We start from the raw sequence: 22,075 nt of genomic DNA on the forward strand, positions 1-22,075 counted from the left end.
AAGTTTTTTCATTTATTTGTGGATGTTAATTCATGTCATGCTGTTCTTTGCCTTTCCATAAACAATGATAAATCTTTGTATTGCCCATTAGTCTAAAATGAATAATTGCTTAAATATGTGAAAATAAACCAACTACTCTTAAGTACAGTAGTGGTGCATTCTAACTGAAATATCAACACATCTGATTCATCTGATTTCTTCAAGATTCTTTTTCTTTTTCTTTTTTTTTTGGCCAGTCCTGGGCCTTGGACTCAGGGCCTCAGCACTGTCCCTGGCTTCCTTTTTGCTCAAGGCTAGCACTCTGCCACTTGAGCCACAGCGCCACTTCTGGCCGTTTTCTGTATATGTGGTGCTGGGGAATCGAACCCACCAGGGCCTCATGTATATGAGGCAAGCTCTCAACCCACTAGTCCATATTCCCAGCCCCTTCTTCAAGATTTTTTTTTTTTTTTGCCAGTCCTGGGCCTTGGACTCAGGGCTTGAGGGGCTGGCTTCTTTTTGCTCAAGGCTAGCACTGCTGCCACTTGAGCCACAGCGCCACTTCCGCGCCATTTTCTATATATGTGGTGCTGGGGAATCAAACCGAGAGCTTCATGTATGGTAGGCAAGCACTGTTGCCACTAGGCCATATTCCCAGCCCCTTCTTCAAGATTCTTATTCCATTGAAAATCAACTTGCTTTGGTGAACAGGTTCCTATTTACTATTTACGTGCTATTTGTTATTTTAAAAAATCATTTGGGGAGGGAAGGTGAGAGAAAAATGAGGGGGCGGGGGCAGCAAGTTTGACAAGAAATATCCTCCCTGAGTATGTAACTAATCCCTCCCTGACTATAAAATTAAAGAATAAAACGAACAACTCTCATTTTTCCACGAAGTCGGCCAGGGATTCCCTAATTTGAGTGCTTTGTTCTGTTTTTTTTTTGTTCCCACGGAGAACCATTATTTATGTTCAGTTAAGCAAGCCCAGCTGTCTCAGTTTCACAGCCGCATCATCGCCGCGTGCTTCCCGTGTCTGGGGGCGGGAGAGGTGCAAACATTAACCCGCAGGACAATCGGGATGCAGCCACAGCAAGCCAAGCACCGCAAAGGCGGCGGGGGGGGGGGGGCGGGGGGGACGGGAGACGGGGGACAGGCGACCGAAGCATCAGCCCAGGACACACGGAGGCCGAGGCTCGGCGGACCTCCACGTTAGAGGCGGCGCCGGCACGCGCGCAGGCGCAGTCGCACGGCCCCAGCCCGGCCCGGCCCGCTTCGCTCCCTCCCGGGGTGTCGGGGGGCCTTTTCCCTGAGCGGCGCGGGGCCGTCCTCAGCTCTGCCTGATCGGATGAAATAGTTCCCGTCAACACCGACGGCTCCAGGAGCTGTTTTCCCCTGGCGCGCTGTCCAGGACGGGGAGGAGCCACGTTTCCGAGGTGGCAGAGGCGCGGTTGGTGGCGGAGATTAGACGTCTGGGCAGGGTGGCGGAGGGTGGGGGGTCTGCAGGCACTGCAGAAGGCGCCCCGGCGGGGTCCTCCCTCGCGGCTGACTCTGAGCGGGAACCCCGAGTCCGGAGCTGCTGCAGCCCCGTAAGGTCTGGGTTTCCGGGGGTGCGGCGCTATGGAGGAACTTGACGGCGAGCCTACAGTCACCGTAAGTGCGCCCCGAACGGACTGGAGGGTTTGCCCTCGGGGTTCCAGGGCCGCGCCTGCTTCCAGCCGGGCGCGTGCTCGCTCCTGTCACCTCAGCCGCCGCGGCCCGAAGGGGGCCTGCCGCCCAGTCCGGAATGGGGCTGGAGGGCAGCGGGCGCCGGGCTTCTGCCCCGGCGTGGACTTACAGGGGAGCCACCCCGCCCCGGCTCTGTCTCTCTGCGCCCCCCATTTTCCCTCCAGGACAGTGGCGCGGGCTAAGAACGATGTCCCCGCCGCACCATGAGCTCGGCCTGTCTTCGGTGTTGTTTGGAGGTGTCTGGAACCCATTTGCTCTCCCAGAGACTTCCTATTCTGTGGCTCGGTATTTAACACCCACCCCCCCTCCGTCTTTCTCTCAGTGTATAGTGCAGCTGTCCGGTCTACATAGACAAACCTTGCCTGGAAAAGAAAAGGAGGCGGCTGACTTCCCGGGCTTTAGTTGGATATTTGCCGTCAGCCATTCGAATACCTATCACTCTGACTCTCTGGAATATCTCTTCTTCGCTTTTATATCCTCGTTTTTCAAAAGTCTTTCCTGACCGCCAATAAGACAAATAACTGCCCATAAGTCACTTTCGTGTGTGTGTGTGTGTTTTGAGGGAGGAATTTTAGAAAGTTGAAATACCTCCATTTCTAAGTTAGAACCACCAGATTATAAAGCAGTGATAAAACCAAGAAAGTGAAAATGAAGTTACCTTGAACGCTTACTAGACAAAAATGGCCCCTGAGACCTGTCTTAAAAGTAGTTAGTGGGGAATATGGCTTAGTGGTAGAGTGCTTGCCTATCGTGCATAAAGCCGTGGGTTCAATTCCTAGTACCACATAAACAGAAAAGGCTGGAAGTGACACTGTGGCTCAAGTGGTAGAGTGCTAGCTTTGAACAAAAGCAGCTCAGGGACAGTGAGCAGGCCCTGAGTTCAAGCGCCTGGACTGGCAAACAAACAAACAAAAAAAAGTTGGTGGGGGCTGACCCCTTAAGAGGCTTAATTACTGTAAAATGTCAACATTAGATAATTAAAAGTGAATTCGTTTTTCCCCTACTAATCTTGTTATACTAAAATGAACTTTAAAAGAAACAGTATCTTAGTTAAGAAAGACAAACTAGGGGCTGGGGATATGGCATACTGGCAAGAGAGCTTGCCTCGTATACATGAGGCCCTGGGTTCGATTCCCCAGCACCACATATATACAGAAAACGGCCAGAAGTGGTGCTGTGGCTCAAGTGGCAGAGTGCTAGCCTTGAGCAAGAAGAAGCCAGGGACAGTGCTCAGGCCCTGAGTCCAAGGCCCAGGACTGGCCGAAAAAAAAAAAAAAAAGAACAAACTATTATATATGCTTAATGTTTAATAGTTTAAATAGGGCCTGTACCCTGTTCTTTAGCTTTTTCATGCAAGGCTAGCAATCTCCCAATTGTGCCATAGCTCCACTTGATGCTTTTTTTGGTGGTTAATTGGAGAGTAATTGGAGTCTCACAGGACTTTCCTGAGTGGGCTGGCCTCAAACCACAATCATCATATCTCAGCCTTCTTGAATAGCTAGGATTACAGATGTGAGCCATTGTGAGGTCGGGTTTATCTGTTTCAGAAAGTTACAATATAGCATCACTACTATCACTTTATCCAGCCACAAGCCATCTCACCTTTCCTTTTTCTAGTTATGTCAGAATGTTGTTTTGTTTTTTTTGGCCAGTCCTGGGCCTTGGACTCAGGGCCTGAGCACCATCCCTGGCTTCCTTTTGCTCAAGGCTAGCACTCTGCCACCTGAGCCACAGCGCCACTTCTGGCCGTTTTCTATATATGTGGTGCTGGGGAATCTAACCCAGAGCTTCATGTGTAGGAGGCAAGCACTCTTGCCACTAGGCCATATTCCCAGCCCATGTCAGAATGTTGGATGAAGGAAAAAATGGTTCAGTACTCTGTCCATCCCTGAAGACCCTTACTTACTTTGATACCTACCGATGTGTTCACAGAGAGAAGATGGTGTTCTAAACAGATGTAATTCCAGCTTCCTAAGTACTGGGATTACAGGTGTGCACCACATGCCCCTCCTTCATTTTTTTCTTTCCCCTTTTTAAGCTTTTGATCCCCCTTCCCCCCCCCCTTTTTTTTTGTTTTTCGGTCAGTTGTGGGGCTTGAATTCTGGGCCTGGGCACTGCCCCTGAGCTCTTCAGCTCAAGGCTACTCTGTTACTTGAGCCACAGCACCACTTCTGGTTTTTTCCTGTTTACGTGGTACTGAGGAATTGAACCCAGGGCTTCATGCATGCCAGGCAAGCACCCTACCACTAAGCCATATTCCCAGCCCCTAGAATATCAGCTTCCTGAGTAGCTTGGATCCTCCTCCTCCTCCTCCTCTTCCTCCTCCTCCCCTCCCCCCCCCATCCCCCCACCTTCTTTGCCAATCCTGGGGCTTGGGACTGGCCTGAGCACTGTCCCTGGCTTCTTTTTTGCTCAAGGCTAGCACTCTACCACTTGAGCCACAGTGCCCCTTCTGGCTTTTTCTATATATGTGGTGCTGAGGAATCAAACCCAGGGCTTCATGTATAAGAGGCAAGCACTCTACAGTAGGCCATATTCCCAGCCAAATCCCCCCTTTTCTAAACCACAGATCATTAATTGTAATGTCATAATTGTGTAGTGCGTAGTTTTCCTTTTTATCAACATGAGAGGCAGCAGGCTGTGTTCAAGTGCCCATAGTGCTTGCTTGATTATCCAGGGTCTTTGAGTGGTCCAGCAGGCTGAGCATTCTCAGCTACATGAATGCATGCATGCACACAATCACACACATATAGATTAGACTTTTTGGAGAACATGTACTGGGGTTTGAACTTGGTGGCTCATTCTTGGTAGGCAGGTGCTCTGGCACTTGAGAGAAAGCCTTAGCTCTAGACTAGCACTTCTTTCATAACTGTTGATTTCCAGTTGCAAGTTGCAAGTTGATGGAAGTGGAAAGCCTTCAGTTGTAAGAACACTTTTTTTTTTTTAAATGTTGGTCCTGGACCTTGAACCCAGGGTCTGGATGCTGTCCCTGAGCTTTTTATGCTCAAAGCTGGGGCTCTTCCTTCTGAGCCACAGCTCTACTTCCTGCTTTTGTGTGTGGCGGGGGAGGGGTTGTTTTTGTTTTTGCAGAGCCTTGAACTTACTAGGCAAGTGAAATTCTAATGAGCTAAATTATGAGTCTTTTAGGACTTTCCGTCCCACATCTCAGCCTCCTGAGTAGCGCTGCTAGTAATAACGTGTTCTGTGTCTTATTTATTAGTTGATTCCAGGTATGAATTCCAAGAAGAAGCAAATGTGTTTCGACTGGGGTCCTGGGGAGATGCTGGTGTGTGAAACCACCTTCAACAAGAAAGGTAGTTATATTTTCGCAAGGTGGTCTGTTTGGCATATTTGATTGTTCTCTAGCCTCTCTGATTTCAATTGCTTTGGCATAAAGAATTGACTTTACTTTGTAACATTTTTATTTTAAAACCTTTAGCTGTTTTAGCATTGTACAGATTTATGTAATTATTGTTGTAGGAAGTAGAGCTGACTCCATTTTGACTAGGGAAACATTGTAGGAAATGTTTTTTTGGGGGGTGTGTTGTTTTTTGCCAGTCTGAGGGCTTGAACTCAGGACCTGAGCACTGTCCCTGGCTTCTTTTTGCTCAAGGCTAGCACTCTACCACTTGAGCCACAGCACTACTTCCGGCTTTTTCTATATATGTGGTGCTGAGGAATCGAACCCAGGGCTACATGTATATGAGGCAAGCAGTCTACTACTAGGCCATATTCACAGCGCCTTATTTTTTTAACTCTTAAATTTTATGTGGCAGGTACTCTTTTACTTGATTCACACTTAAAGTCTATTTCCCCCCCTTTTTTGTGCCAGTATAGGGGCTTGAACTCTGGTCCTAGACATTGTCCCTGAGCTTTTTTTCTCAAAGCTGTACCACTTGAACCTTAGTTCTGCTTCCTGCTTTTTTGGTGATTAATTGGAGATGAATCTCATGGAATTTCCTGCCTGGGCCAACATTGAATTGTGATTCTGGGGTCTTAGCTTCCTCAGTTGGTAGGATTATAGGCATGAGCCACTGGTGCTCCAGTCTTCCTTTTTTATTTTTTTAGCTCTTTAATGCTACTCATCAAACCCAGAGCCTGAGAGAGCTAGATGCAGTCCCTTATTGTAAAACTTTGCAGATCCAGTCACCTTTACAGCCACAGTGTGAATAGCACTGTAGTTCTGTAGGCTGAGCTGATCCATAGCAGCAGAGGTGCAGATGACTTTTTTTTTTTTTTTTTTTTTGGCCAGTCCTGGGGCTTGGACTCAGGGCCTGAGCACCATCCCTGGCTTCTTTTTGCTCAAGGCTAGCACTCTGCCACTTGAGCCACAGCGCCACTTCTGGCCATTTTCTGTATATGTGGTGTTGGGGAATTGAACCCAGGGCCTCATCTACATGAGGCAAGTGCTCTTGCCACTAGGCCATATCCCCAGCCTCGTGCAGATGACTTTTATTTGGCTTTTTTTTCCCCCTGTGCCAGTACTGAGGCTTGAACTTAGCCTGGGGGTGCTCTCCTTTAGATTTTTTTTTTTGGGGGGGGGTGGCCAGTCCTGGGCCTTGGACTCAGGGCCTGAGCACCATCCCTGGCTTCTTCCCGCTCAAGGCTAGCACTCTGCCACCTGAGCCACAGCGCCCCTTCTGGCTGTTTTCCATATATGTGTTGCTGGGGAATCGAACCGAGAGCTTCATGTGTAGGAGGCAGGCACTCTTGCCACTAGGCCAAATTCCCAGCTCCTCCTTTAGATTTTTTTGCTCAACTGACTCCCTAACACTTGATCCATACTTCTGCTTCTGGATTTTTGGTTTCTACTTGGAGATTAAAGTCTCATGGGCTGGGGGTTTGTGGCTTGTGCCTGTAGTCCTAGATACCCAGGAGGCTGAGATCTGAGGATCACAATTCAAAGCTATTCCAGGCAGGAAAGTCTGTGAGAGAATTATCTCCAATTAACCACTAAAAAACCAGAAGTGGTGCTGTGGCTCATAGTGGTAGAGTGCAAGTCTTGAGCAAAAAGGAGCTCAGGGACAGCACCCAGCTTTCGTGTTCAAGCCCTATAACTGACCAAAAAAATAAAATAAAATAAAAGGATAACACAGACTTTCCTGCCTAGGCTAGCTTTGAACCATGATTCTCATATTTCAGCTTCCTGAGTAGCTAGGATTAGAAGGGTGAGCCACTGCCACCTGGCCACTTTAGCTTCTTTACTCTGATTTCATTTATAAAAACAAGTGTTTTAGTCAGGCTTGGTGGCAGGTGCTTTGGGAAGAAGGAACATACAGAGTTTAAGGCCTACCAGGGTTACATAGTGAGTTCCAGACTAGCCTGGGTTACCTACTAAAACCCTGTCTCAACCTAGGGTTGGAACTGTAGCTCAGTGATGAGTGCTTTCCCAACATTCACAAGGATCTGGATTTGATCCATACTACCACAAAAACACAGACCTAGCTGGCTTGCTAATGCTTTTGTAATTAAAAAGGTTTAAAATTGAGAATGGCTTCTCTTTTGGTGTAATTTTCTTTATTCCAGAAAAATCAGAAACAGTGCCAAACTGCCCCTTTATCCATATCGTTCGGAAAGATGTAGATGTTTACTCTCAAATTTTGAGAAAACTCTTCAATGAATCCCATGGAATCTTTGTGGGCCTTCAGAGAATTGAAGAAGAATTGACTGGAAAATCTAGAAAAGCTCAGTAAGTAGGCTGTGGAAATATGCTGATGTCCACAGCTGAAATGCTTGCTTGTAGGTTTTTAGTAATTTACTTATTTGCTTTATTTTATTATTGTCAGTCTTGGAACTTGAACTTAGGGCCTGGGCTCTGTTCTTGAGCCTTTCTGTGCTCAAGGCTAGGGCTCTACCACTTGAGCCATATCTTCACTTCTGGCTTTTTCTGAATAGTTTACGTGAGATAGAGTCCTACAGGGGCTGGTAATATGGCCTAGTGGTAGAGGGCTTGCCTTGCATACATGAAGCCCTGGCTTCGATTCCTTAGTACCACCTATATAGAAAAAAGCCAGAAGTGGCGCTGTGGCTCAAGTGGTAGAGTGCTAGTCTTGGGCAAAAAGAAGCCAGGGACAGTGCTCAGCCCTGCATTCAAGCCCCAGGACTTGGGGCGGGAGGCGGGGTCTCATAGACTTTCCTGCCCAGGTTGGCTTGGAGCCATGATCCTCAGATCTCAGTTTCGTAAATGGCTAGGCTTACAGGGGTGAGCCACTGACTCCCAGCTTATTGTTATTTTAGAGGTGTATGCAGTGGGTTTACATTTACATACATCAGATAATAAGTACATTTTCCTTTCATACAGTATCATCTGTTCCCTCATGCTTGTAGTTTTGAATGATGGGAGGATCCTCTAGAGAAATAAGGCATTGCTGGGGTCTTGAACTGAGGACATGACTTCTTAGAGGGAACACAAAAATGTGTTGACTAAGCTTTTTGTGTTTATTTCCCTATTTTATTTAATCTCCAAAGAAGGAAAGTTAATCCAGGTAAATACTTGAAAGTTCTCTAAGTCAGGTACTGGTAGCTCATGCCTATGTATAGTCCCAGCTACTCAAGAGGCTGAAATCTGAGGAGCAAGGTTTTAACTACTTGAACTCTGCCTCCAGCTATGCTTTTTGCTGTGTGTGTGTGTGTGTGTCTCTATGTCTGTCTGTGTCTGTGTCCCAGAGAGACTTGAACTTAGGGCTTCACACTGGTTTGGCTTTTCCACTCATGGCTAGCATTCTACCACCTGAGCCAGATCTCTTATTCAGTTTTTGGCTGGTTAATTAGAGTTAAGAGTCTCAGACTTTCTGTCTGAGCTGACTTCAGACCAGGATCCTCAGATCCAGCACCCAGTGCTTTTCTGGTTATTTTAGAGATGGAATCATGAAGACTTTTCTGCACAAGCTGGTTTTAACCCATACTCCTTTGCATCTCATCTTTTAAAGTAGATATAAGTACAGTGTTAGCCCCCTGCTTTGAGAAGATTATTTGTTGTTGTTGGTTGTGGGGCTTGAACTCATGGTTTGGGCACTGTCCTTGAGCTTTTCTGCTCAAAACTAGTGTTCTACCACTTTGAGCCACAGCACCACTTCTGGTCTTCTGGTGGTTAGTTGGAGATAAGAGTCCATGGCCTTTTTTGCCCCAGCTGGCTTTGAACTGCCATCCTCAAATCTCAGCCTTCTGAGTAGCTAGGATTACAGGCATGAGTCACCTGTGCCAGCCTTTCTTTTCTTTTTATTTTGTTTTATTTATTTATTTATTTATTTATTTATTTTGGCAGGGCCTGACCACTGTCCCTGGCTTCTTTTTGCTCAAGGCTAGCACTCTGCCACTTGAGCCACAGCACCACTTCTGGCCATTTTCTGTATAGGTGGTGCTGGGGAATTGAACCCAGGACTTTATGTATATGAGGTGAGCACTCTTGCCACTAGGCCATATCCCCGTCCCCAGCCTTTATTTTCTAACTTTGTGGCTACTAGTGGATCTCATCAACAAGTAGCACCAACATAAATTTTATCCCATAGGTGGTATTACATTTAACTTACTTTGTAGGGGCTGGGGATATAGCCTAGTGGCAAGAGTGCCTGCCTCGGATACACGAGGCCCTAGGTTTGATTCCCCAGCACCACATATACAGAAAACGGCCAGAAGCGGCGCTGTGGCTCAAGTGGCAGAGTGCTAGCCTTGAGCGGGAAGAAGCCAGGGACAGTGCTCAGGCCCTGAGTCCAAGGCCCAGGACTGGCCAAAAAAAAACAAAAACAAAAACTTACTTTGTTGTTCAAGTTATTTCAGCTTTGAAATGTGCCACTTCTTCAAGTTGACTCCCATCTTTTTCAGCAAATTCCTATCTTTTTTGAGTGCTTTCTTTCTGGAACCACAGAATGTCCTGGGCTCACCTTGTTTGTTTTATTTTTATAGATTGGTTCGTGTGAGTAAAAACTACCGATCAGTCATAAGAGCATGTATGGAGGAAATGCACCAGGTTGCAAGTAAGAATTTTGTGTGTGTACTTGATGCTATTTGAAGTACTCATCTCAGGCTGGGAATGTGGCTTAGTGGTAGAATGCTTGCCTAGCATGCATATGAAGCCCTGGGTTTGATTCCTCGGTACCATATACAAAGGAAAAGCCAGAAGTGGCACTGTGGCTCCAGTGGTAGAGTGTTAGCCTTGAGCCAAAGAAGCCAGGGACAGTGCCCAGGCCCTGAGTTCAAGCCCCAGATCTGGCCAAAAAAATAAAAATAAAAATTAATAATCTGAATATAAATGCTGTGAAATAAAAATCTGACATTCCAGTCCAAAATCCTTAGCTTCTAATCATAACACAATCCCTCATTTTTTTGGGGGGGTGGGGGAAGGTTGTTCTTGAGCTTGAACTCTGTGTTCCAAGTTTGAATGTATTCAGTTGCTTGATTCATTGATATGTATGAAGCAAAAGGCCCAAATTAAGGCAGTGAAAATTACCTTCCCAGCTCTTTAACATTGCCAATTTAAGGTCACTATAACTGGTAGCTACTTGTTTCCCTAGTGTTTGGTAGTGTTTTGTGTAACGGCATTTCTTTGCTAGAGGCATTAATTTTTTTGTGCCAGTACTGGGACTTGAACTCAGGCCTGGGTGGTGTCCCTTAGCTTTTTCAAGTCCAGTGCTCTTACCACTTGAGCCATAGTTCTACTTCTGGCTTTTTGGCAGTTAATTGGAGTCTCACCACTTTCTTGTTTGTATTGGCTTTGAACCAGTATTCCCAAATCTTGGCCTCTCGAGTAACTAGGATTTCAAGCGTTAGTCACCAGTACCCGGCAGGTGAGGGCCTTGGTTTGCCACTGATTTACAGCAAACAAGTATGAACCATTAAAAGTCAATCCAGCTGTGCATAGCGCTTACGTCTGTAATCCTAGCTACTTGGGAGGCTGAGGTTAGAAGAATCATAGGTTGAGGCCGGCCTAGGCAAAACATTTGGAAGATGTCATCCAATACAAAGCTGTGTGCGGTGGCAAGTGTCTGTCGTCCCGGTTACTCACGAAGTATGTTTTAGGAGTATTGTGGTCCATGTTGTCTCGAGCCAGAAGTGAAGCCCTGCTTGGGGGGAAAAACAAAATATCAAAAGTAGACCTAGGGGGCTGGGAATGTGGCCTAGTGGTAGAGTGCTTGCCTCACATACATGAAGCCCTGGGTTCGATTCCCCAGCACCACATATACAGAAAAAGCCAGAAATGGTGCTGTGGCTCAAGTGGTAGAGTGCTAGCCTTGAGCACAAAGAAACCAGGGACAATGCTCAGGCCCTGAGTTCAAGAACTGGGCGGGGGGGGGGTGGTGGCGGGGAAGTAAACCTGATCAAGGCATAGCTGAAGTGGTTAGAGCACCTGCTTCCAAGCACCAGGCCCTGAGTTCAAACCCCAGTATGGTAAAAAGGAATAGAAAACCTAGACTGAAAAGAAAGACAATCTGCAGAACTGTATATATGAAGCTGTAATGAGACTAAACATTCCATTTCCATTGTTCACCTACATGTTTTGTGTTTTGCTAGTTGCTGCTAAAGATCCAGCCAGTGGCCGCCGGTACAGCAGTCAGGTAAATAGAACTGCCCTTGAAATGAAGGGGAAGTAATGAGTGTCTGTTCAATAAAGCATTGCATCCCTTATAAGTCAGAATGATGCCTTTTGTATGCAGGGTGGGTGAAGGAAGAGCTATATATTATTCTGAGCAAAGTCCAGGTCTAATTTATTTTTGAGTCTTGTCTTGGGCCTGCTTTCTTTCTTTGCTTTTTTGTGTATTGGTACTGAGACTTGAACTCTAGGCTTTGAGCTCTCAATTCGTTTTTTTTGCTCACAGTTGGTGTTTCAGCACTTGAGCTACACTTCCACTTCCAGCTTAGGGGAGCGAATTGGAGATAAGAGTATGGAATTTGTGTGTCGGTTCTTGTTTCAAACCATAATCCTCAGATCTCAGCTTCTTGAGTAGCTGGGATATACAAATATGAGCCACCAGTTCCTAGAGATTTTTTTTTTTTTTTTTTTTTGCCAGTCCTGGGGCTTGGACTCCGGGCCTGAGCACTGTCCCTGGCTTCTTTTTGCTCAAGGCTAGCACTCTGCCACTTGAGCCACAGCGCCACTTCTGGCCATTTTCTGTATATGTGGTGCTGGGGAATTGAACCCAGGGCCTCATGTATAGGAGACAAGCACTCTTTGCCACTAGGCCATGTCCCCAGCTCCTTCCTAGAGCTTTTTAAAAACCATTCTTGTGATACTAAGGGTTGAATCCAGGGCCTTTTTGTATATGTTCTCGAACTTGATCCTCCTGCCTCATCCTCCTCGCTGATTACCAGCGTGTGCCACCACGGCCAGCTTCATATGTATATGTTCCAACCCGGGGCTCCATCCCCTCCCTGGACTTTGCCTTTAATGGATAGTGTCCTGAACTTCAGTGCTTAGGATAGCAACATCCCAGTTTTTGTTCTGTTTATGTCTCATTTACTACTTACTTTCCTAAAAACTTTATTTTTCCCTCAAATTGAGCCCCTTGATCATAATTCAAGATCTGTGGTGTGGGGCTGGGAATATGGCATAGTGCTTGCCTCGTATCCATGAAGCCCTGGGTTCGATTCCCCAGTACTACATATGTAGAAAATGGCCTTGAGCAAAAAGAAGCCAGGGACAATGCTCAGGCCCTGAATTCAAGCTCCAAAACCTGGGGGGGCGGGGTGGCGGAATCTGTGGTATGCTAATGACATTTTTCTAATGCATGTTAAAAAATAATATAACTTTTGGTGGTGGTGGTGCTGGTTCTGGGGCTTGAACTCAGGGCTCATATACTGTCCCTGTTTTTTTTTTTTTTTTTAGTTTCTTTTGTGTTTTTTTTTTGGTGCTCAAAACTAGTGCTTTACTACTTGAGCCACAGCTCCACTTCTGGCTTTTTGGTGCTTAATTGGAAGTAAGAGTGTCACGGTCTTTCCTGCCCGGGCTGGATTTGAACTGTGATCCTCAGATATCAGCCTCCTGAGCAGCTGGGGTTAGAAACTTGAGCCAGCCACCCCGCAGAGTGTAGGGGTGTTGTGAGTGAATAAATGACTGTTCTCAGGTAGTTACAACTTAGAAGTAGTCTTCAAGTCCAAAGGTGGACTTTTACATCTAAAGTATGAGGCTAAAATTGCCTTTTTTTTGTTTTGTTTGGTCCTTGGGCTTGAACTCGGGGCTTGGGCATTGTCTCTTGAGTTTTTCACTCAAGGCTGCCACAGCACCATTTGCATGTCTCATGGACTTTCTTGCCCATGATGACTTTGAACCATGATTCTTGGATCTCGGCTTCCTGAGTAGCTAGGATTACAGGTGTGGGCCCACCAGTGCTTGGCTAAAATTATAATTTTTAAAATATGTCCGACCATGTAAAATTCTCTTCTGGGCTTTTCGGGTGGGAAATTATAGCAAAGGGGCACCAGTTCCTCAAAGCTTACTGAATTACCATCATGCGATTCAGCCCCTTCTTATTCCTTTACTCCAGGAACAGAGCTCAGGAGTATGTAATTGAAACCTGTCTCCATTTCTTCCTAGGTCTCCATTTTGTCAGCAATGGAACTTATTTGGAATCTGTGTGAGATTCTTTTTATTGAAGTAGCCCCAGGTGAGTCTAGTCTATGGATACAGCTCCAGGTAACCCCAAAATAATTCTGTCACAAAATCAAAGAGGACCATGCCATCTTTTTCCTCTTTTTCTTTGGTACATTTTTAGGAAGGTTCTGCTGTGATACAGTGCTATTTGTGGACAGAACCATCAGAAATAATTATAAACCATCCTGGGAAACATGGCATTCTTACAGAGAATCATACAGAGTACTTTCTAGAAACCTGAAACATTAGGCAGCCACCCCTGAAAAATTTTGAGTTAGAGCTGGGCTCTGGTGGCTCATCCCTGTAATCCTACCTACTCAGGAGGCTGAGATCTGAGGATCGAGGTTCAAAGACAGTTTGGGTAGGAAAGTTTGTGAGACTCTTATCCTTAATTCACTACTAGAAAAACGGAAGTGGCACTGTGGTTCAAAGTGGCAGAGTGCTAGCCTTGAGCTGAAGATCTCAGGGACAGCCTCCAGGCCCAGAGTTCAGGCCCCATGACTGACAAAAAATCTGTAAGAAACAAACAAAAACATTTGAGTTGTTATATTCCTTCTCTAGTAGACATTGAGGGCATGGATACATAAACATTTGTTATTGCTCATGTAGCACTAGTCAGTGTCAGTCCTTACATGGCCATTACATTTTTAAAAATTTTTTGCTGGTCCTAGGACTTGAACTCAGGGCCTGAGCACTGTCCCTGGCTTCTTTTTGCTTCAGGCTAGCACTCTGCCACTTGAGCCACAGCGCCACTTCTGTCTTTTTCTGTTTATGCATTGCTAAGGAATTGAACCCAGGGCTTCATGCATGCTAGACAAGCACTCTACCATTAGGCCACATTCGCAGCCCTGGCCATTACTCATGTAGCCAGTATACCTCTGTAAACACTGTCGCTGTGGATGGGAGTGGGAGTGTGGGGTGGGGTCTGAGTCCCCATTCAGTCCTTTCTAGGATTCAATGGAAGATGCAGTTGCCTGACACAGAGGGAAGGGGGATTTAATACGTGTCCTGGCTGCTTTATTCAGGACCACATGTTCCGCTTGAAAGATACAAACCCCTCCTACACGATCATCTTGTCTGCCCTAACGCACTGTCTGTAATTGGTAATTTGGTAAAATGGCAGCTGCTGCACAGGAAGCCAAGCTACTTGTGTGAGACATAATTCTCTCTCTCTGCAGCGGGGCCTCTCCTCCTGCACCTCCTTGACTGGGTTCGACTCCATGTGTGCGAGGTGGACACGTTGTCGGCTGATGTTTTGGGCAGTGAGAATCCGAGCAAACATGAGAGTTTCTGGAACTTGGTAATAGTTCTTGGCAGACTCGACCTCTTTTCTTCCATCCACTTTGCAGTCTGTTGTCCCAGTGCTCTGGGACCTGGGGGCGCAGGTATGGGATTGGACACCAGGCCTACATGTCCTTACCTGCCTCTTAAAGTCCATGATCATGGAAGCACCGGTCCAGCTTTTCTTCTCTCTTTCAGAGTAGGTGAAAGCTAATCTAGCACAGAATACTGTTTGGTAGACTTTCAAATAAAAAAGGCAATTTGAAGCTGGGCATTGGTGGTTCAGTCTTGTGATCTGAGCTACTCAGGAGGCTAAGACCTAAGGAGTGCAGTTCAAGACCAACCTGGACAGAAAAGCCTGTGAGACTCTTTTTCTCCAATTAGCCACTCACAAGCCAGTAGCAGAGTTGTAGCTTAAGTGGTAGAATGCTAGCCATAAGCACAAAACTCAAGAGAGAATGTCTAGGCCCTGAGTTCAAGCCCTAGGACCAGCACACACACACAAATAGGACATTTGGTTGATTTTCGATAGAAGGAAGGTAAGACACGAGCACAAAATTGACGGCCTCTGCTGCAACTCCAGTTAGATAAGCAGTGCCTGGGGTCCTTCTGGAGGGAGGGGGGAGAGGTTGCTCTTCCCAGGACCTTCCTGCCAGTCCTCCAGCCCCCTCATCTCCTTGCAGGTGACTGTCCTGGTGCTGCAGGGCCGGCTGGATGAGGCCCGACAGATGCTATCCAAAGAGGCTGACGCGAACCCCCCCTCCGCGGGCATGTGCCGCATCCTGGGGGAACTGATGAGGACAATGCCCGTTCTCAGCGTAAGTGGGAGCTCCTGGCTGGCGGGGCGGGGCCTGGGAGGGGAAGCAGCTCGACCTGGAAATAATGGAGTGCGGTGATGTTTCATGGTCAGTCTTTCCCCTTAGCCTGGCAACACCCAGACGCTGACGGAGCTGGAAGTGAAGTGGCAGCACTGGTGTGAGGAGTGCGAGCGGCATCTGCAGGACGGCACGTTCGCCGCCAATCCCCATCTGGAGTGCCTCTGCAAGGTCTAGGGAGCGGCCGGGTGGTGTCTGGTTGGGCTACCCTCCCGGGTCTCTTGGCACCCTGTCCATTGGTTTTCTGGGAGGGAGAAGAGAGTTTTCACCTGTAGGTGAAACCTCCAAACACAGCCAAGAGGGGAGTCCTAGGGGAGCGGCTCCCGGTCTGGAGCTGAGAGAACGGCTCTCCCTAGATCATGCTGGGGGACGAGGCTGCCTTGCTGGAGCAGAAGGAGCTTCTGAGTAACTGGTACCACTTCCTGGTGACGCGCCTGCTCTACTCGCACCCCACAGTGAAACCCATTGACCTGCACTTCTATGCCCAGGTGGGTGAGCTCCTTTGGTGGGGGCTGACCTCTCCGTGGGCCGTCTCCTGGAATTGAATATCCCTGGGACCATGTAGGCTCTGTCCTTCAACCCTTTTTGAAGGAGCCCCTCACCACTCTCCAGGGTTCCCCATACAGCAGCCCTGCTGCCCCCTGAGTCTGCTTGCATCCTGGGGATTGAGTGGGGCCATCACCTTTCCACAGTCCAGCCTGGACATGTTTCTGGGAGGGGAGAGCAGCTCAGAGCCCTTGGACAACATTTTGATGGCAGCCTTCGAGTTTGACATCCACCAAGTGATCAAGGAGTGCAGGTAGGACGCCCACCCCTCTAACCACAACAATAGTCGCCAACACCATCGTTTCTTGTGTTCTTCCTCCTAGAGATCTGCCTTAGTCCATTTTGTGCTGCTGTAACTGAGTAGCTCAGACTGGTTAAGGTCTGTAGAAGAGAAATTATTTTCTCACAGCCCGCGTGTTACAAAGTGTAAGATCAATGGCTGTAGCTGGGCACTGGTGGCTCCCGCCTGTAATCCTAGCTACTCAAGGGGCTGAGATCTGAGGATCTCTGTTCAAAGTCAACATAGGCAGGAAAGTCCGTGAGACTTTTATCTCCAGTTAACCACCAGAAGTAGAGCTGTGGCTCAAAGTGGTAGAGCACTAGCCTTTTGCAAAAGACCTCAGGGACAGCACCCAGGCCCTGAGTTCAATCCCCATGACTGACCAAAAAAGTCAGTGGCTCTGTTCGGTGCTGGTAGCACACACCTATAATATATTTTTTTTAAACTTTATTGTCAAAGTAATGTACAGAGGGGTTAGCTTCATACATAAGGCAGTGAGTACATTTCTTATCAAACTTGTTAGCTCTATTTTTCTCCCACCTTCCACCCCACACCTATAATCTTAACTACTTAGGAGGCTAAAATCCAGAGGACCACAGTTTTGGTCTTTACTACATGGAGTAGCTTCAGACAGGTATTTCAGCCTTCTATATCGCTAGGATTGGAGGTGTAAGCCACTAATGCTGGCTGGGTTTTATTTTATTATTATCATTTTTCTGCACTCCTGGGGTTTGAACTCAGGGCCTGGGCACTGTTCCTGAGCCCCTGAGCTTCTTTTGCTCAAGGCTAGCACTCTACCCCTTGAGCCACAGCGCCCACTTGGTAGCCCCTCTGTTGTATGTGCAGAAGCCTGAGAGCGCAAGTTCCTTCAGGAACTTGGCTTTTTTCTGTGTGTGTGGTCCTGAGGAATGGAACCCAGGGCTTCATACGTGCTAGGCAAGCACTCTCACTAAGCCATATTCCCAGCTTGAGTGTTCTGAGTTTTGTGTGTATATGCCAATCCTGGGGCTTGAACTCTGGGCCTAGGAGCTGTCCTTGAGCCTTTTCTGCTTAAGTCTGGTGCTGTACCACGTAAGCCACAGCTGCACTTGTGGCTTTTTGGTGGTTCATAGAAGAATCTCAGGGGCCTTTCCTGCCCCAGCTGGCTTTGAATTGGGATCCTTAGATCTTGGCCTCCTAAGTAGCTAGGACTGATTACAGGTGTGAGCCACCAGCTCCCAGACTTTACATTTTCTGACAGTAGCTCTCCTGACAGCCGAGAAGCGATATAGCTTCTGTCTTTTTGAAACAGGACCCATGGGCTTCAAGCCCAGCTCACATGGGACTTACCTTCTCTCTCATTTCCTTCTTATCTTGGTATCTGAATTTGCAGCATTGCTCTGAGCAACTGGTGGTTCGTGGCTCACCTGACAGACCTGCTGGATCACTGCAAGCTTCTCCAGTCGCACAACCTCTAGTAAGTGGGCTAGGCGCCCGGCACCGACCCTCGTACCAGCGAGGGGTAGGCTGGGCCAGATGCCTAGAAAGGGAGCTTGGGCTGGGGAAGGGCCCAAATGGAGCACATCCCAAGTCTTGGTCTTGTGTTGATTGCAGCTTCGGTTCCAACATGAGAGAGTTTCTCCTGCTGGAATATGCCTCGGGACTCTTCGCTCATCACAGGTGGGCCCCATTGCAGCTTCACTGTTCTCTAGCGTGTGCTTTCCTGATGGCCACTGAGAGGCCGGTGGGGAGGACCCAGGGGCTTGCCAACCCTCGCATCTGCCTCCCTCCTCTCCGCAGCCTGTGGCAGCTGGCGGTGGATTACTTTGACTACTGCCCCGAGCTGGGGCGAGTTTCCCTGGAGCTCCACATTGAGAGGATCCCCCTCAACACAGAGCAGAAAGCCCTCAAGGTGCTTCGGATTTGTGAGCAGCGGCAGATGACGGAACAAGGTAAGGTGACCCTGCGCCCTGCCTGCCCCTGGGTCCTGGCTGTGCCACCCGTGCCAGCCGCCTCATTAGCCGTATTCAAAACAGCGGGGCAGTGGATGCTGTGGTAGAAGACCTTTAGTGGGGAGGGACCGACAAGTGAGAGGTCTCCGGGGACCTTCAGGAAATGGAGTATTTTATTAAGACTGGCTGAGCACTTGTAGATCACGCCTGTAATCCTAGCTTCGCAGGAGCTGAGATCTGAGGATGGCGATTCAAAACCAGAATGGGCAGGAAAGTCCGTGAGACTCTTAATTTCCAGCTAGCCACCAGAAAACTGAAAGTGGTGCTGTGGCTCCAAGTGGTAGAGGGCTAACCTTGGGCAGGAAAGCTCAGGTACAGCGCCCAGGACCTCAGTTTAAGCCCCACAACAACAACAAAAAAGTCTGACCTGTGAGTTCAGTTCTGGGGTCAGCACAAAGTTTCCTGTCCAGGTGGGTGCTGCCGCCAGCTAAGCCTGGCCCAGCGGGAAAGCAGAACACGGGGCAGAGGAATAAAAGCCTGCATGGCTGTTACACGCACGCTATGACCCTCTCTGAAAATGCCCAGGGTGTGGGTGTTCCTGTCCCAAAGGAACTTGGGCTTTCAGGCTTCTGGGCATGCAGGAGAGGGGCTACCAAGTGGGGAGAAACTTTTTAAAAATGCATTTTTATTTTTTAAACTTAAAGTGATTGTGCAAAGAGTGTTCTGATTTAACATGTCCACATGTCCATCACAGGTGTTGAGTGCTTTTTTTTTTTTTTTTTTTCTGGTCAGTTTTGGGACTTGAACTTATAGTCTGGATGCTGTCCCCGAGCTCTTCTTGCTCAAAGCTTTACCACTTTGAGCCGCAGTGCCACTTCTGGTTTCCTGCTGTAGGTTTGGTTTATTTATTTTATTTTTGGTTGGTCTAGGGGCTTGAACTCAGAGCGTAGGCGCTGTCCCTGAGCTTCTTCTGCTCAAGGCTAGCGCTCTACCACTTGAGCCACAGCGCCACTTCCTTTCTTGCTGGCTAGTTGGAAATATGAGCCTCACAGACTTTTCTGCCTGGGCTGCCTCCTGACTAAGTGGGATTACAGGGGGTCTGGGAATATGGCCTAGTGGTAAGAGTGCTCGCCTCTTATACATGAAGCCCTGGGTTCGATTCCTCAGCACCACATTTATAGAAAATGGCCAAAAGTGGCGCTGTGGCTCAAGTGACAGAGTACTAGTCTTGAGCAAAAAGAAGCCAGGGACAGTCAGTGCTCAAGCCCTGAGTTCAAGCCCCACGACTGGCAAAAAATTAAAAAAAAAAAAAAAAAAAGTGGGATTACAGGTGTGAGCCATCAGCGCCCAACTCCAGTGCTTCTTGATCAGAGCCACCTCTTCAGTCTCCCCTGAGAAAAGCTTTTTGCTACCTTTAAAAGCACACCTACAAGGCAAGTCCAAGGTGGTTCATCCATTGTAGTGTTAGCAGGATACCGACATTATTAAACCCAGAAGTTTCCCTTTTTGCCGACCTGCCCACCCTTTGGATGCATGCTGCGGTGCTCGGTTGTGGCTGAGGCTAGTGTTGGGCCGTGCCTGGGGGCAGCGGGCACACAGTGGAGGCATCCGAGGGTGAAGGCCTTTCTTTGCCTCTTCCCTGCAAAGTACGCAGCATCTGCAAGATCTTAGCCATGAAGGCTGTTCGCAATAATCGCCTGGGCTCTGCACTCTCCTGGAGCATTCGCGCCAAAGACGCTGCCTTCGCCACGCTGGTGTCGGACAGGTAGGCGCAGCTAGTGCTGGCTCTCAGGAAGTGGTTGGGAGGTTGAAAGGTGCGGTCTGATCTCTGGAACGGGCCCTGCAGGTTTCTCAAGGATTACTGTGAGCGGGGCTGCTTCTCCGACTTGGACCTCATTGACAACCTAGGGCCAGCCATGATGCTCAGCGATAGACTGACATTTCTGGGTGAGTCTTCCCTCTTTCCTCAGCCACGGGGAGATTGTTGTCATTCTAAACCTAAGGGAAGAGCTTCACCTGTGTGAGAAGTATGGACTTCCCATATGTATTTCCTAGCTTGACCAATCATTTACTTTTGCCTCATTTATCATTGTCTCGATGGATTTATTCTTGTGTGAAAGTTTGGGAGGGAGGTGGGGTCTCGTTTCCCTTCATAAATGCTGCAATGCATAGAATAGTATCAAAACCCCTCTCACCCAGTCTGTCTTTTGTCAGTTGTCCCAGTGATGTCCTGTGTCCAGGATCACAAATTCAGCTGATTTCTCTTTAGTGCCTGTTTTTCCTGTGGTTTGTTTTGTACTGCAGATGAACTTGGTGTCATACTTATACCTTTGAACTACATCCCTGTTTGTCTTTTTTTGGGGAAGGTGGTACCAGTACTGGGGCTTGAACTTGGGACCTCGCCCTCTCCCTTGGCTTTTTTCTACTCTGCCACTGAGCTGCCCCTCCCTTCCAGCCTTTTGCTGTTCAATTAGATAAGTCTCAGGTTTGTCTGTGCAGGCTGGCTTGGAATCTCAACGCTCAGGTCTCAGCTCCTGAGCAGCCAGGGTTATAGGCATGACAGGTGCTTGGAGGTTCTTACTTTGAAGCTGACATTTTCCAAGATTTGGCTCTAAGGAGCTTCCTCAAAGCCTATATTTGAAGCTTGTTTTGGTCCCTGGATTTGGAGCTGTGTGGCAGTCATCTCGCTGCTCTGTGGAGTGGCAGTGGGGTGCAGGCCCTCCGTGGCTAGGGACAGGGCAGCCTGTGGTGGTGTCACCTGGAGGCCGTCGGGCGGGTGCTGTGACCTCGTGCTCCTCCTTGCCACAGGAAAGTACCGCGAGTTCCACCGGCTGTATGGCGAGAAGCGGTTTGGTGATGCTGCTTCTCTTCTGCTGTCCCTCATGACTTCTCAGATTGCACCTCGCTCTTTCTGGATGACTCTGCTTACAGACGCCCTGCCCCTTTTGGAACAGAAACAGGTAAGGATTGAATAGGCCCACGATTGTTGTCTTCTCTCCCCTTTGCTTAGCTCTGTAGCTGACGTACATGTACAATTTCTTCCAAAGTGGCTGTGTGCACGCTTGAGTATTTCTAGTTCCACACGGCAAATCCAGTGTTCACACCAGCAACTTGAACCGATGCTCTGTCCACCCATAGTAGCAGCCCAAGGCTGACTAGAGGGCCGGGTGTGAGACGAGGCAGCCATCCTGTCCTGCGCGTGCTCCCTGTGCTCGCTGCTCGAGAACACCTGTGGATGAGGGCCCACTGTTGGACTAGCACAGACCTTCGGGTTGGGCAGCAGCCAATCAAAGAAGCCTCTCTCCCCTAGGTGATTTTCTCAGCAGAACAGACTTACGAGCTGATGCGGTGTCTGGAGGATTTGACTTCGGGGAAGCTGGAGTGTGCAGAGCTCGAAGCTCATCGACTCCAGGTAATTTTTAACTTCCGGGTAGATGGTGCCACGGTCAAGATGGGAAAAGGCTCCCCGTTTTGGGCTTTTGCCCTCCTCCCCCGAAGCCCCTGGAACACTAGCTCCTTACAAACTTTCGCACTACTTCCTGGGACACATCAGCTTTGGGGATGGGGATCGTTCAGTCCAATGCCAGTGTCCTGGGCGCACCGCGCCTGTTCTGAGACTTGGCTAGGGGCATTACAGGAATGCCGCCTGCTTGCCGCATGTCGCCCCTCTGCTTTGCAGGATGACGATGTAGAGACCACCAAGGTGGAAATGCTGAGACTGGCTCTTGCACGGAACCTGGCCCGGGCGATTGTGAGGGAAGGCTCATTAGAAGGTTCCTGATGAGCTGCTGCCATGTGGCAATGTATATAGATTTTTAAATAAATGTGCTTTTGCAAATTAGTCATTTTTAATCTATTCTGAAGGTGGGGTGG

At 48.2% G+C, this 22,075-nt stretch overlaps 1 protein-coding gene across 2 annotated transcripts; it reads left to right on the forward strand.

The window, feature by feature from the left end:
- The first annotated feature begins 1,366 nt into the window (after nt 1-1,366).
- Nup85 (nucleoporin 85) lies at nt 1,367-22,066 on the forward strand. Of its 2 annotated transcripts, XM_048367207.1 has the most exons (19): nt 1,367-1,630; nt 4,926-5,019; nt 7,232-7,394; nt 9,608-9,678; nt 11,213-11,256; nt 13,233-13,302; nt 14,468-14,589; nt 15,254-15,388; nt 15,494-15,616; nt 15,802-15,933; nt 16,138-16,244; nt 17,644-17,727; nt 17,865-17,930; nt 18,051-18,202; nt 19,850-19,967; nt 20,049-20,149; nt 21,011-21,162; nt 21,513-21,614; nt 21,882-22,066. In XM_048367207.1, exons 1-19 carry the CDS (start codon nt 1,598-1,600, stop codon nt 21,981-21,983), a joined length of 1,971 nt encoding a protein of 656 aa, XP_048223164.1. In that variant the 5' UTR covers nt 1,367-1,597; the 3' UTR covers nt 21,984-22,066. The 2 variants fall into 2 exon arrangements, with proteins under 2 accessions (XP_048223164.1, XP_048223165.1); XM_048367208.1 differs by lacking the exons at nt 1,367-1,630; nt 4,926-5,019 and adding an exon at nt 5,828-5,919.
- Nucleotides 22,067-22,075: the final 9 nt, after the last annotated feature.

Source organism: Perognathus longimembris, chromosome 17 (genome assembly GCF_023159225.1).
Source record: "Perognathus longimembris pacificus isolate PPM17 chromosome 17, ASM2315922v1, whole genome shotgun sequence".
Classification (NCBI taxonomy): domain Eukaryota; kingdom Metazoa; phylum Chordata; class Mammalia; order Rodentia; family Heteromyidae; genus Perognathus; species Perognathus longimembris.

Coding starts and splice junctions, on each gene's coding strand:
- Nup85 (XM_048367207.1), top strand. CDS start 1,598: ATGGAGGAACTTGACGGCGAGCCTACAGTCACC. Junction 20,150..21,010: donor CGATAGACTGACATTTCTGG/GTGAGTCTTCCC, acceptor TCCTTGCCACAG/GAAAGTACCGCGAGTTCCAC. Junction 21,615..21,881: donor TCGAAGCTCATCGACTCCAG/GTAATTTTTAAC, acceptor TCTGCTTTGCAG/GATGACGATGTAGAGACCAC.